Source organism: Cydia splendana, chromosome 8 (genome assembly GCF_910591565.1).
Source record: "Cydia splendana chromosome 8, ilCydSple1.2, whole genome shotgun sequence".
In the NCBI taxonomy this organism is placed as follows: Eukaryota; Metazoa; Arthropoda; class Insecta; order Lepidoptera; family Tortricidae; genus Cydia; species Cydia splendana.
The window spans coordinates 17,980,803-17,994,926 of record NC_085967.1 but is presented as its reverse complement, the minus strand read 5'-3'; the positions used below and the strand labels follow the sequence as shown (position 1 = coordinate 17,994,926).

Sequence of the window (14,124 nt, the reverse complement as noted above, 5' to 3'; positions counted from 1 at the left end):
AAATAGCCTTTAAGCCTTGGGTATTAAAGGCGAGTTTACACATTCATGGGCGTGCTGTATCCTAAAATACGTGTGGACAGGGTTGCACAATCGTTTCACGCATGATTACGTGTAGTTTCGATTCAGATTTTGGATTTAATTTGAATTAGGAAATTGGATCGTCCATTGTTTTATTCTCATTCGAAACTAACATGCTCGTTTATTAGTCCAATTCAATAGGTTGGAAGGAATGTAATAGAGGTTAACATGCTATTCATGTGAAAGAATCAATCTACTTATTGTATCGTGAATCGAAAATGACGTCACAATGTATTAGTCACTGTTTGAATAACGGTACAAGTATCAAGTACTGAAAGCAATTACCTCTTTAAAATAGGTATCGGTGTCTAAACGGGCCGCTGTCCGAACGTCAAAAGGCGCATAATAGCCTATAGATGGCGCAGATAAGCGCTTTGGCGGCGCTCTGTCAACTGATTTACCGCGCGCTTGTCGGCCCTTGCCCTCGCAATTTACGAGCAGCCCCGACCCGGCCGGCGCCGGCGCCTGTACTCAAGCGAAATTAACTTCGCACTTTTTACTCATCCAAATAAAGTAGCACTTTAACCATCCATCATTGAGAGCTACTTGGATTAAATAAATATGAAGCTTTATTAACCAAAGCGCTTTAAATCAAAGAAACAATATCAATATTTAAAGCTATCACACTGATTGCCGGTATCGACCCGGCAGAATCAATAGGGGATAACATCAAAAGTTAATTAGGAGCGGCTTTATTAATAATAATTTGCGACCGTAATACAATCTCGTTGCAATTAAACGCAAGCTTGTTGGCAAAAGCGCGCCGCGGTGATTAAAAATTTCCAATTTCACCTACGGCGGTGTGGGGGAGGCAGTAAATTTGGCGACGAGTAGCGCATAAACATGTCACAGGTGCGCGCCGCGGGCGTGCTTTGTCCCGTAATGTCCCAGCTCACACCCCGTCGCCGCCTCGGCCTCTCTGGCCTGATATTCCCGCCGCTTACCTTCAGAGAACCAATATAAATAGGATCTCGAGATCCGTAACAACTACGCTCGCACCTATACCGGTGTGCTTGAGGCGATTGCTCTGTAAATTAAAAGGATTAACCATCCTGTCTCAGCGCTCCTGCCGCGTTGTCTTCACAATGTCTTCCGACATGCATGACACTAACGGGTAAACGGTCCGTCTCTTAGCATAATGCCCACATTCGATACTTCAACGCTCATTAGAATTCTCTCTGACGCAAGCATTTACCTGTTTTTATTATTTACCACCTGCAACCTGTCCGCAAAAACTGGCAGAAACTGCCAATAAAAAATATAATAAAACGTTTTTTGTCGCGATCGTTATGATTGAAGGTGGTGTCGCTGATTTTAGACAAAGGACGACAGATAGAAGATGCCCATCAATATGCTAATACGGCGTTGCAGCGCTCGAGACGATTCCGAGACTTTTTTGTGGCCGCCCCTAAATTGGTTTATTTGTTTTGTTGCGAGCATATTTCTTTAAAAGTGTAGTTTGTTTGGTTTGCGGAGGCGCTCGAGCGCATATGGAACTTGCATCTTACAAATATAAAACATTATGGAAGCATTTTAAAAGCGGTTAAGTTTCTTATGCGCAAATTTATTGACTGTCAATTTTGACATCCGCGTCTTAACAGGATATTTGGAAGTGAATTAACATAGTACTTTTATCGGAACCGCCTCTGGTGTGTAGTGGAGCATTGTGATCGTTTTAGCTGATTCATCGACAACATCAGTTCCGTCCTGGCTAACAACCCACTTAGCTGAAACAACAATGACGGGGCCAGCCGCGGGCGATATCAATTTGTGGTTGCGCGGGCGCGGGCGATGCCCGTAATAGTATTGTCATGCGCTCGTTTAGCCGCTCACACTGCCCATTACGATAGCTGCACGCGAGGCATCAATTAACACATAAGATTACAATTTTTTTCTACACCCACCGCAAAAACTAGCGTTTATTAGTTATTTGCAGACAATGTTGACATTACATCTCGTTTACGATTCAATGTCACGCGATTATAATTGATAAGCTAAGTACCCGTAGCTACAAAGCTTCTTATGGTTTCGCGGTAGGACAAAAAGCAAGGGTCGAGTCGTGGGATCAACGCGCCAGCCGCCGATTCACACGGCCCGCTCTCACAGGGTTAGTGAACAATTTGACACTTCCAGGTGTCCAATTTTTTATCAGCTCGGAGCATATAAGAGTATTTGCTCAGCCTCACATCTGGGTGGACGAAAAAAACTGGCCGGACTTCTCGTATGAGCGCTAATGAGCGAGGGTTATACGGATATATGCATTCTTATGTTTTGGCTCTCGAGAATTGGAGAGTTTGTTTATCTTTGGAGTTACAGCCCGTAGTGTAAATGAAGCAGATGTTGTGGGACGTGGGACAAAGCCGGGGTTGTCGCGTTAACGATCGCCTGCTCCTTCACATTGAACTTGACGATAAAAAGACCATGAAATTAGCAGTAAAGATAACTGGCGTGGGGTAGGTTAGCAGGAAACAGGCGGTGATGAGTAACGCAACAAAGACTCGACTAATCTACTGCTGCTTGTTAAATGTCTCGTAAATCTTAAGAGTTTTAATACATTTCTCTAACGCTAAATGAAAGGCTAAGGAGAATCATACAGGTTAGTCTTAATCTTAACACATGTTAATATTATTAAATAACGAACCTGCTTAAGTCACCAAGACCACAAGTTTCATTTTCTCTAACATCAGATTTTTTTTAGTTCTTACTAATATAAATTTGAGTTCGCATCATCCACGGCTAGAAGTGTTTAAATCGGTTTTTGTCGGTTTTCGAGTGCGGATGTTACAGCCGCGGCGGATGTGGCGGTTTCGGCCAGGGTTGTTCGCGCCTCTGTGCGGCAATTGGCAGGTTGTTACCGATTTACGACCCACTCTTAAGTTTATTCATCGTTGTGGTGGTCCTATTGTTCTGCGTACTCTGTGACCACCGCCCGCGACGGCCGGCCCATTCAATTTTAATTTGACTTAACTTCTATCCTTCGCTATCTTGTTGCGTAGGCAATAAGTAAGAGCGAGAGAATAATACGGCCAAAAGGATAGGTTTATTGTTTAAAGTTGTAAATCAAAGATTAATTATAGTCTGATAGTTTAATAGTGGCTTTTTTTATTGTAGCCGTAGGTATGTATAACAGCTGCATCAGTACTGTAGGACACATACTCTACCTAATAAAAACTTTGAAAGTTTCGTTCTTGTTCGCTATTTAACTTTGTATCTATAGCCAAATTAAAGCGTGCGAGTAGACACCTAAAATATCGCAGGTAAATGACACTTGATAAGTTATTGTAATAAAAAATGGCAAGTAGGTATAATTATAGACACATGACACTGATGACACATTCATAATTAATATAATTTAATGCATTTCCATTACGTCGGATACTACCAATAAGTTATATAAATGTCATTAAAAAGTAGGTAGTTAATTGGTCTATTTATAATTGAAAACGATATTAAATGGGAAACTACTTACCTAGATGCCTTTTGTCGGTTTCTTTTGGTATTCGTACCCATTCGAAGTTATAAATAAATTAAGGTACTAAGACATCAGCGTTTTAAATATGTCTCATATTGTAACAAACAGCAGTTAATGTTTGTACTCGTATTAATACCTGTAATAAGAAACTACCTGATGAAAATGTTTCTATTCCATTAAAATATTTCAAATCTCCATACCCACCGCGGACATTTCAAGTTCTTATCATTATAGCATAACATTCGCAACTTAAACTCTATTATATGTCTAACAAGGTAGCTTTTAGAATAAATAATTGATTTTGATACGTGTTTGAAGCGTCGATATTCAATCGTCACTTTGTCGGCGCCTTCAAAGATGTCCCTATCTGTACCGATAGTGCGTACGGTAGCCAGGGATTTGTCAATGTACGGTCAACAGAGAAGGCGTCGCCGCACACTTTGTATTGAACACATATTTGTAAAAGTGACATGTTTGGGGCGATTTGTAAATATTGTCTGTGTAAGATGGTAGACACCAAACGTCTACTTAGCGGGTAAGGGTACCTAAACTTTATAGTTTTGACTATTGAGGAACAATAATTTTATTTCTTGTATTTAATATCATTATACTTAGACTTTGTGGCAAATGATTCATACATAATTAGGGGAAAACCAATTGCCTACATAAATAAATAATGAGACCAATTTCTACTTCTAATATGGTCGCCGTGATTCAATTCTTCTTTTAAAGCTCGTGTTTATAACTTTCCATAATTGTCTCATACAATTACTATTACAACTAATTTGCATTAAGATCCAGCAATAAAACTTAGAGCAAGCCTAGCATTTATTGGTGCTCCGATTGCTAAGTGCTTGTCGCTACTTTGATACGTAAGGCAGTAGCGGGCATCGTAAACTCTTAATGGAGGCTAATTCAGGCTGTTAATTGAGCTTCGGCTGTTATCAGTGGCCTGCATTAGCGGTAGCTCTGTGTTAACTCGTTTACCAAGTCCCAGGCGACCATTCGCCTTATTAACCACTATAAAGTGTAACCTCGAGATCAGTAAGAACTTTCCGTCAAAGACTACGCTTATACTGGTTGCCGTGATGCTAAAGTTGGCTTGCGCTTGGTGAGGAATGAAATAACAGCCTTGGCCCCCGGGGGCGGCTGATAACGGCGTTATGACTGATGGAGGCTGCGCTTTTGGGAATGCGTGAAGGTTCTTATGAAATGTAGATAATTTTGTATTACTGAGGGTTAGATTAGGGTTATTGGATTGAGTGTTGGGTCCGGTTAATGTGTCTGCTAAGTAGTTTGGTACTTTTTAATCGAAGTAAAAAAGGTGTGTGGCAATCGGTGGTTTTTAGATACAAAAATTTCGAAATAAAACTTCCTATTTTATTTAATATTAAGTATTAATTAACCAAAGCCAGTTATAAAACCTGGACTTGTTAGGGAAGTATACCTACATTTGAAAGAGATATCTAATTTTATAACCTACGATTCTACCCCACCATAAAGTAAATTTAATTGATTACATCGACCAATATTTACAGCACGATTTAAAAACATCAATAAAGCAAAATCCGCAAAGCTAAGCTTTAGGCACCGCTAATCAGTCGTGGGCGGTCAGCGATAAGGCAGGCGCCAGATGCGTCCCTTTTACGGCCAGTCGCTTAGCTGAATAACAGGTGCCAAAAGCTACTTTACCGACACTTTACACGTATCACACGCTTTATAATCACGATAAAACCATTGTCCAATAGGAAATTTGTTATCACCTTCTTTGTCTCGATTTCGTGAATTGGAATTTATGATTTCTTTGTTTGTGAATTAAGTTGGATGGTGTTATGCAGGACAGATGCTTTGTCAACACTAGAGGGCCTCCCACGCTCGCACGCTCCAAAGTAGTGCTTTGATTGCTTGTGTTTGTCATCTTGGACGACACAATTGTCGCTCTTGACAAACAACAGAGATGTCATAAAATTGACGCTTGTGTTCACAACTTGAGACACCAGACAAGTTTTTTTATCCTTAACAATCTGATGTATATTTTTATGGAGTAATCTTGAGCCATTTGACAATACTAGAAATGTGAAGAACTTACTGTAAGAATAATGTTTTACAGTGACCCATATTATACAAAAATAAAAATACTTCAATATTTCTTATGACACTTGATGATTGCCTAAAAATGCTGAATAGAGTTGGGCTTGCCCTATAGTGCCCTATAGTTCAACTGTAAGTAAGTGGGTATATTTGCTAGAACTATAAAGATGCTAAATGTATAATTTCTTTTCGGGCCTCTTGTCTGATGAATTATGTATACATATCAAACTGTACTATAATTAATCAATTTTGTTACAGCCGCATGTTTCCCTCCCTCCGCATCTCCCTGGGCGGGCTGGACCCTCGCGAAGAATACTGCGTTCTCCTCGAGCTCACCCTGGTCGGGCGTCGGCGCTGGCGCTGGGCGGGCGGCGCGTGGGCCGAGGCGGGCGGGGCGGAGCCCCAGTCTCCCAGGAGACTCATGCTGCATCCTGATTCTCCTGCACCTGGACACCACTGGACCGCAAATCCTGTCAGCTTTAGTAAGCTCAAGTTGACGAACAACACTATGGATGCGCAGGGACACGTAAGTTGATTTTTATATTTTTTAAGTTTCTGGTAAAGTAAATATAAGTAAATTCTGATCATGAGTCTAAAACGCAAGGAGAGTGCATGTCATCTCCGGAGTGTACCTATTCAGTTTTTACAACCAAATAATTCCCTAGAATCCAGCTGAAAAGGGTAAAATACTACTTAGGTAAGTAGCTCGAAACTCTTTTTTATCATTGTTCCCAGTACGTATTTGAAACCTATTATATAGTATTCATATATGAATTATATTAGACTTATTTGCAGTTAACATACGTTGCCCTACACTTGTAATCCAATTATTTTAACTACCTTCCTGTGCAAGCCTACATAATCACTGTAGTCATCTGCGAAACTATGTTGCCTAGCGCAAGCCCCGAGATAACGCTAATGATTGGCAACTGGAATGCCGGATATTAGTAATCACATCTATTGTCTACTGATAGGTCAGATAGTTAACTGACGAGAGTGACGGGGTAAAATAAAAAGGCATGCCTATAGATATGAGCCTTACTTCAACATAATCTCTCTCTCACATAGTCTCTTAATTATAAGGGATAAACTGTTGTCTAAATTTCAAGAAACTCTAACACTTTTTTATCACGAGACAAACTAATATTAATTTCAAGTTTACAATAATTTTATAACCTGTCATAAATTTCAAAACGAAATATCTGAAATATGCACGAACTTTATACTCTATCCTACATATATGATCTTAGTCCGATTATGTTATATCACGTTTCTTTTGTTTTCAATCATACTTAATCAAAATCGATTCTAATAAAGCACTCAATAAAGTCCAAACTAAAAGCGAATCGTCTATATCAAAATCGAAAACAAGAAATCAATAGACATGAATAGATTCTTTACATCCGAGCTCGTGACTTCACGTAGGCCTCTACATAACTTTTCAAAGGCAACGCCTCCTATACCGGTCTCTGTAACCAACTGACGTAACTACAACAAACACACGATCAAATTCCGACTGCATGACAAGCGCAAAAAGTCGAATTTCGTTTAACGTCCAATACACGCTTGGTATCATATGTGTCGTGCAAGATATACGGTTACCGCTGCGTTAACATCGCAAGTTAAACTTTAGTTCATTCAGATAAGGTTGTTATTCGTTTGTTTCGATAGCTCGCCGCAGGAGTCTCAGCCGTACAAAGGAAAGTTTAAGTGTTTCGTCAGCGTACAAATGCGCTGAAAGGCATTGTATCGCATTGTGCGCTTGCGGCTGTTTGCGCGGGCGCGGTGTTTGGACAACGCGGTTCACGCCTCGGATGCCTCGATTAATGATACCCTTGCGTTCTCAGCTCAATTCTGTCTTATAATGCTGGTAAAAACTGTGAGAAAATGTAACAACTTTATGGCTGTGCTAATCATCTGTAGCTAAGTTACCATTAGTTACCACAGTTCCATCTATCCTAAGATAGTGTCGGTTGCACCAAAACGCCTGTCACGAAAAGCCTTCGCTAAATTTTATTGGAAATTTTCACTCTTCACTGCTGAGTGACGTTCATAAGTCACAACCAAACCACTACATAGTTCTGGTTCTGTAGAATCAAAATATTAACTTTCAAACTATATTTGGTTAATTGTTTATTATAAATCCCAAATCCAAAAACACCCTTCAAATTTCTGACCCAAATCATAGTCAATCCAAACATAGGAACAGTCAGCTATCACAACAAATCTCGTATGATACACAACACAGGGTAAGATCGGTGCGGTTCGCTGCGCGCGAGTCGAGGCGGTCGCGCGTAAAACCTGCTGCGAAGTCTTGGACATTGAAAAACTACTGTCCATTTTTTTAAAGTAGGTATCATAATAAACTTGTGACATAAAAAAACAGTTATAGGGAACTCCATCTTTGAAATAGGTGTGAAACACAATATTCTTTTTCAGTTTGAATATTTAATTGTTTTGCAATAAGTCTTTGCACCAGGCAATGAAAAGCTTCGTTCCTTCCGAACTAATTACGTTGTTTTACTATCATTACTTTTATTTTCACTTAGATCAGATCTAAAACTACCGTAAAATGGGGTGAGTAGGGTTCGCAGGGAGAGTTGGGTTATGAATGGGGAGAGAAGGCATGAAAGAGGGGTGAGATGGGATTTTAAGGCTAATGCTACAAAAATAATGTATTCCAATTTAAAATCGAGCTATAGTAATACTCATAATAAAAAAAAATCGACCCAACAATCTTCCAAAATCACCTTTGTATGAAAACCCAACTCACCCCAAATACGAGGGACTACGGGGTGAGGTGGGATTTCCTGTTTATCGTCAAAGTTATGAAATGGAACTACCCAAAATAAAATAAAAACTAAAATACAAACGTCCGGAACACTTATTATATACACCATTCAGTTTGCATATGTATTTGAATGTCAGTTTTGCACCTACTCACCCCATTTTACGGTATATGATATTTATGATTAAATATTTTTATTTTGATTGAATTTATTTGCCAACGTTACTATTACATACTAATCGATTATTTAACATTAACAAAAACTTTACTGCACATTCACGTAGACAGTAGACAAGCCTTCGATCGCCACATTACAATATCATAGTGCTACCAACTTTCAAAAACTACACACCGCTACAATTTCAGCTTCAACAAATACCATAATAGCATATAATTACGTGTAAGCAGTAATCTTCAGGCGGCTCCTTTGTAACCGTTCTCATGCCACACAAATTCACACGCCTCCACTCTTAGACCACTAAGAATAGAGCATATTTTGGGTTAACTTGGCTGTTTTGTAGGTGCAACAGTTACTATTGTGTTCGTTTTACGGGAGCCAAGTCGTTCTTGCAGAAATACTCGCCTGGGTGACTGCGCACTTGAGGATCGCCACCTGCGATAATGCCCCCGTGCTTTGTTTACCCTTTTTGCAGGTTTTTTAGGGGTACAAAGGATAAGCCGCGGTCTCAGGGTTTAGAGTCAAGAGTGTAGGTGGGAATTAAATTGAGGTTTTTGTCCGTTTTATCAAGGGTGCTGTGCGATGTGAAGGATAAAGACGATAAGACTTCGCTGCGCTTATAAATTTGGAACATACAATGCACTTTCAAATTAAAATTGAAACATAAAAATAACCATACAATTAACAAATTCCATTGAACATAAACGTGCGTACACACTTACGTACGAATTTACAAGTGTGACAGAGAGGCAACACGACGAACGTGGTTCGCGGTAGGCCCTCAGTACGGTTACCATCAGTTTCTATACATCTCACTCGCACTCGCATATTAGTGCAAACGGGATGTAAGTATAGAAAGTAAATTACGTTCTCGACGGCGTTTATGTCAGTGACAAACTGATGGTAACCGTACTGTTTAGTTTAGGGGAACCTCGACACGAGAGAAGAAGTTCGATTTTAAAACAAAACAAATTCAATTCTATCTTCTAATACCATTGATTCAAATTTGACTGTGTATTTTCTTTGTATGGTGGGCCGCTAGAGGATACAATTTGAGGAAAATTATAGGCACTGTCTTTTCTTGTGTTTCATCTTTTTGCCATTTTTTGCGCAGTCTCTTGTTACATTAGTAGTCTCAAGTGGAACAAAACACTATCGCTTACAAAATACTTTTACTCAATTCTTTTAACGTTACTAATTATGAAACGGATTAGTATAATCTCGGTTAACTAAAGGCAATTACGGCGAAAGGGTTTAACTAATACCCGACTAGATTTGTAAGTGAGAAGTAGTGGTTAACTAATTGTGGTGATTTGTGTAAGAAAGTGCTTGAATAGTTTACGTAACTACCTGTTAGGGCGCTTTTGAATTCGGGATGATAGAATTTGTAGATGTGGTGTTAAGTTGACTGTCGGTTACAGATTAGGGATAAAAGTATACCGCGCTGTTCCATAACAACATATAATTGTAAAAACACTTTATATAATTATCATATGTTAATGAATTTGCTCATAAAACTAAGCAAAACTATACTCAACTATAGTAATTGAATAAAAAAAATCTGTATTCTTAACGAGTAAACATATCAGCAGATCATGAAAGTCAAGAAAAGTTAAAAGGAATTATTAACTAACAACTATCAAATTGTTCATTAGTACATAAATATAAAAGATTGCGATCATGCTTGATCATCATTATCATCTACAAAAGTTGACCAAAGATATATACTTAGGTAGGTACATTCTAAATATTACCTATAAGTACCTATTATATACCTCACCCGCTTAGCAAGTAGCAGAAGTAGGTATTGCTGCGAACTGTACACACAAAAATTTTAGGTATCCTATCTTCTTCTTACGTAGGTACTTAATATGAAATTTACTTATAAATCTAAAAGGTGTTATGCATACATGGTTTAACCATAATTTACTTGTACCTATAACAAATTCATAAGTCAATCGTAGCACCGATCACTTCAGCGGGGGTTGCGCGGCTAGATATCCGGTAACCCTTATCTAATTAATCTTGTAGCGAAGGGTTTTTATCGCGCATGTGTCAACCTTCCGTGTCGCGACACGTGTAAACGGTGCGTTTTATCTAAATCTAACCTAAACGGCGCCACTGTTTGGTTTTTATTCAAGTTTTTGCGATAAATAATTTATATGTAAAATTATGTAAAAATTTACATGGTGTCATTTAATGAGGTAGAAATAATTCGGTGCATTGTTTCAACAATTTTTTACTGATTAGGTATACATACATACTTAACAAATAAATAACTATTTTCCTATAAAGGAAAAGACGAAAGCTGAAGTCAGGTGATATTTAAATTGAAGGTTTCCACTTTTTTATTTGTATGGTACCTATTTTTCAGGATTGACAGATAGTCAGCATAGTATATTTTCACCCAAAATCTCAGATAACTGACCCGATAGCTGGCGTCGATCCTGAAAAAACTGCGCTACGCAAACACATGTCACGTCTATGTTTGCAGATAAAGCCGTCTAGACACGGGCTAATTGCGGCGCGTTTTTGTGCACAAGTGTGCGCCTGCGACTCTTTGCGACGCCTACGCGATAAAAAGCTATTAGTGACGCCCACGGGCTATGACACTGCATTGTCTTACCGACAGTGATATCGATGTTTTTCATCAATAAATTATAATAGTTATAGTTGAAAGTATGGCTTTCTAACGTTATTTTATTGTTTATGTTTTCGCTAAGGCACCTATTTGCATTTTATATTGCGTATTGCGTATGTCGTTGGTTATCGGCAGCGATTTCCTTGCATCAATTCGTTGATCACGTTTTGTCAAGGATTTTTATCGAAAGTAAAGTAATCGAGTATTTCAAAAACACAAAGTACAATGCAGTCGGAAAGCGATAGTTGAAACAAAGGGTTGCCAGACTCGAAAAAAGCAAGTATTCGACCGTTGAGGAACCCCGCCGCGCGATACCTCGGTAATTGGCGATTTATTAATTTCATGCCTCGTATTGTTACATGCCTTCACACCGTTTGAATTTTCTCGGAAGATATGAAAATTTTATAATGTGCAAAAAAAAGGTACTCACGTGGAAAGCTAAGAAATGCAGAGGCGAAATATAATGGTTTTGCCACTAAAGTCTGTAATTTAGATACGTATGTTAGGTTTCATTTATTTTCTTATTACCTCCCTTATTTATTTTTTATAGTTATAATCAGGTCGAATAACACATACTTAACATAAGTTTTATTTCCCACCGTTTTCCACACTTGACTGGATATCATGCTGACACGACCCAATGTAAGGAATTTCGTATTTCAAAAAACTACAAAATCAAAAGTATCAATCAGAATGATTCTGTATCACTGATTCGATCAGTTTGATCGAAGACTCGTCCATATGATGGACGAGCTACCGGAGGCGGCGAAACTTTTGTATGTCTGTCAATCTGTCTGTCGGGACGAATTGATTCGGCTAGACGTGGGTTTTATTTGCTTCAAATTGAATACGAGAATGGCTCACACGTAATAAACTACCATAATATTACGTATACTCATTACATACTTACCTAATACCCTTCATCTTAATAGTTATATATAATTTTACTTCATTCATTTACCCATGGCAGGTATTAAGGCTACCTACTTGAACTTTTCGACTTTCGTATCACCGCAAAACTTAAAAGCAAGCTCCTAAAAAAGTCAGTAGCATTCACTGAAACAATTTAAAACAATTGTAAAACCCTTTTGGCTCTCGAGTGCACTCGACCGTCGCCTACACAGGTAGCCAATTGTCAAGTGCCGTGGATGCAGAGACTTGGGCTGTTATTGACAGAAAGGCGAGTAAACCAGTGTAACTAGGCCTTGAGAACCTCAACTGCTATATGCTGTTGAAGTTTATATTTAAACTGGCTCCTTGTTTAACATGATGTGTTGGATCAAGTGATGGGAACAAATCAAGAAGGCAGACGTCGCGACATCAGTCGCCGATGTGTACCAGCCTTTTTATTAACTGTTTGCATGGTTTTTGGGTTTGCTAAGTAGTTTGTTTGTATTTTACACCGGTATTTGTCTGAAAGTGTTATCAGCAAATTCAGAACTGTCATCAATTTACAGGGCAAATTTACATACGCATGTGACATTTATTGCTCCTAGGAAATATATTGCTGAGAAAATTATATGTCAATAACTTTACCTCTACAATGTGTAATATCTCTAATTAGTCGTTTGAAACTTTCAGCTGTAATACTGGTTTCAAATAGGTTATCGAACTTCCGTTGGATAGGGTTCAGTTTATTTTCTTGTATTTTTTTTAATACGTCATATCAACAGTAAAAAGACTGACATATAAGGCTTCTTTTTAAAATTTTATACATGATGGAAATCGGAATGATAGATTAAAGCTAAACTCATTAAAACATTTTATAATTATCGTGTGTTTGTTCATCAATAGTTACATGTAAAGGTAACTACAGACTTCTTTTCAAAATTTGCAATATTTTACCGGTTAGTTTAAAACATAAATACGTACTTGCGATCAATAACCATACCATAGTTACCATTGGTAACTTACCAAGAGCTTAACTCAGCTGATTCGTTAACACCAGTTAATCATACATACATCACAAAGGCTGTGACTTCAGGCAAACTATCCGTTCTTAGAATTAAGAACTACTACGGGGGTAGAACCCTTAGGAAAAGAATTCCGTACTTACTTAATAGTTTGCCTGAAGCCATAAGACGTGAAAATAATAAGCCTAAATTTAAAACTATGTTAAAAAAACACTACCATAATATATTGTAGTAATTTAATTACATACTATAAGTTATTACGTTAATAACTAGAGACTGATGACCCCACAGTCAAACTCATTGTTGAGTTTTGCGGGCCTATGACTATTTTTAAGAATACCTCTGTATGTTATTAAATAAATAAATAATAATCATGATAAACTCTCTTAATTAATTTAAATGCTCAGGAAAACATGCTACTTACTTACATAATTATATGTATGCCAATTTCCTGGAGTCGAGTAGAGACTCGAGAGAGCCCAAGACTCCCGTACCGAGCTTTTAAAATTTTCCATCTTCCCATGTTTTAACATGTTCTCCCTTGCCACAGATGGTGCTGACGTCGATGCACAAGTACCGCCCACGCGTGGTGGTGGTGCGCGCCCGGGACGCCGCAGCCCTGGCGTGGGGCGCGCCTCACGCCGCCTTCGCCTTCCCTGAGACCGAGTTCATCGCTGTCACTGCTTATCAGGTTGGTGTTCACTTTGTTCTGATATCTTATAGCAAGCATACATTTATGTATACTAACGTTTAAGGGTCAAACAGATCACTGTGTTATGTCTTTCCTGTAGACACACACAAGAGTTAAGGGCTATAAAGGTTAATTTTCTTATTTAACCCTTATCCACGTGAAAAGGTCCTCCTTTTATTTAGAGAACTATGATAAAATAAGGAGAAAACTAGTGTGTTATCGCGAACAGTACATTTTTCTCTCCTGTGGGCAATAGTTAACAGCTTGTGGGC

At 38.5% G+C, this 14,124-nt stretch overlaps 1 protein-coding gene across 1 annotated transcript in view; it reads left to right on the top strand.

Annotated features, from left to right (window-relative positions):
- The window catches only part of LOC134792957 (T-box transcription factor TBX6-like), a 52,667-nt gene that overhangs the window by 34,505 nt on the left and 4,038 nt on the right, over positions 1-14,124 (top strand). The window contains exons 3-4 of the mRNA XM_063764439.1: positions 5,900-6,167; positions 13,712-13,852. Of these exons, the coding sequence (XP_063620509.1) occupies positions 5,900-6,167; positions 13,712-13,852 (409 nt within the window). The remainder of the gene's footprint in view (positions 1-5,899; positions 6,168-13,711; positions 13,853-14,124) is intronic.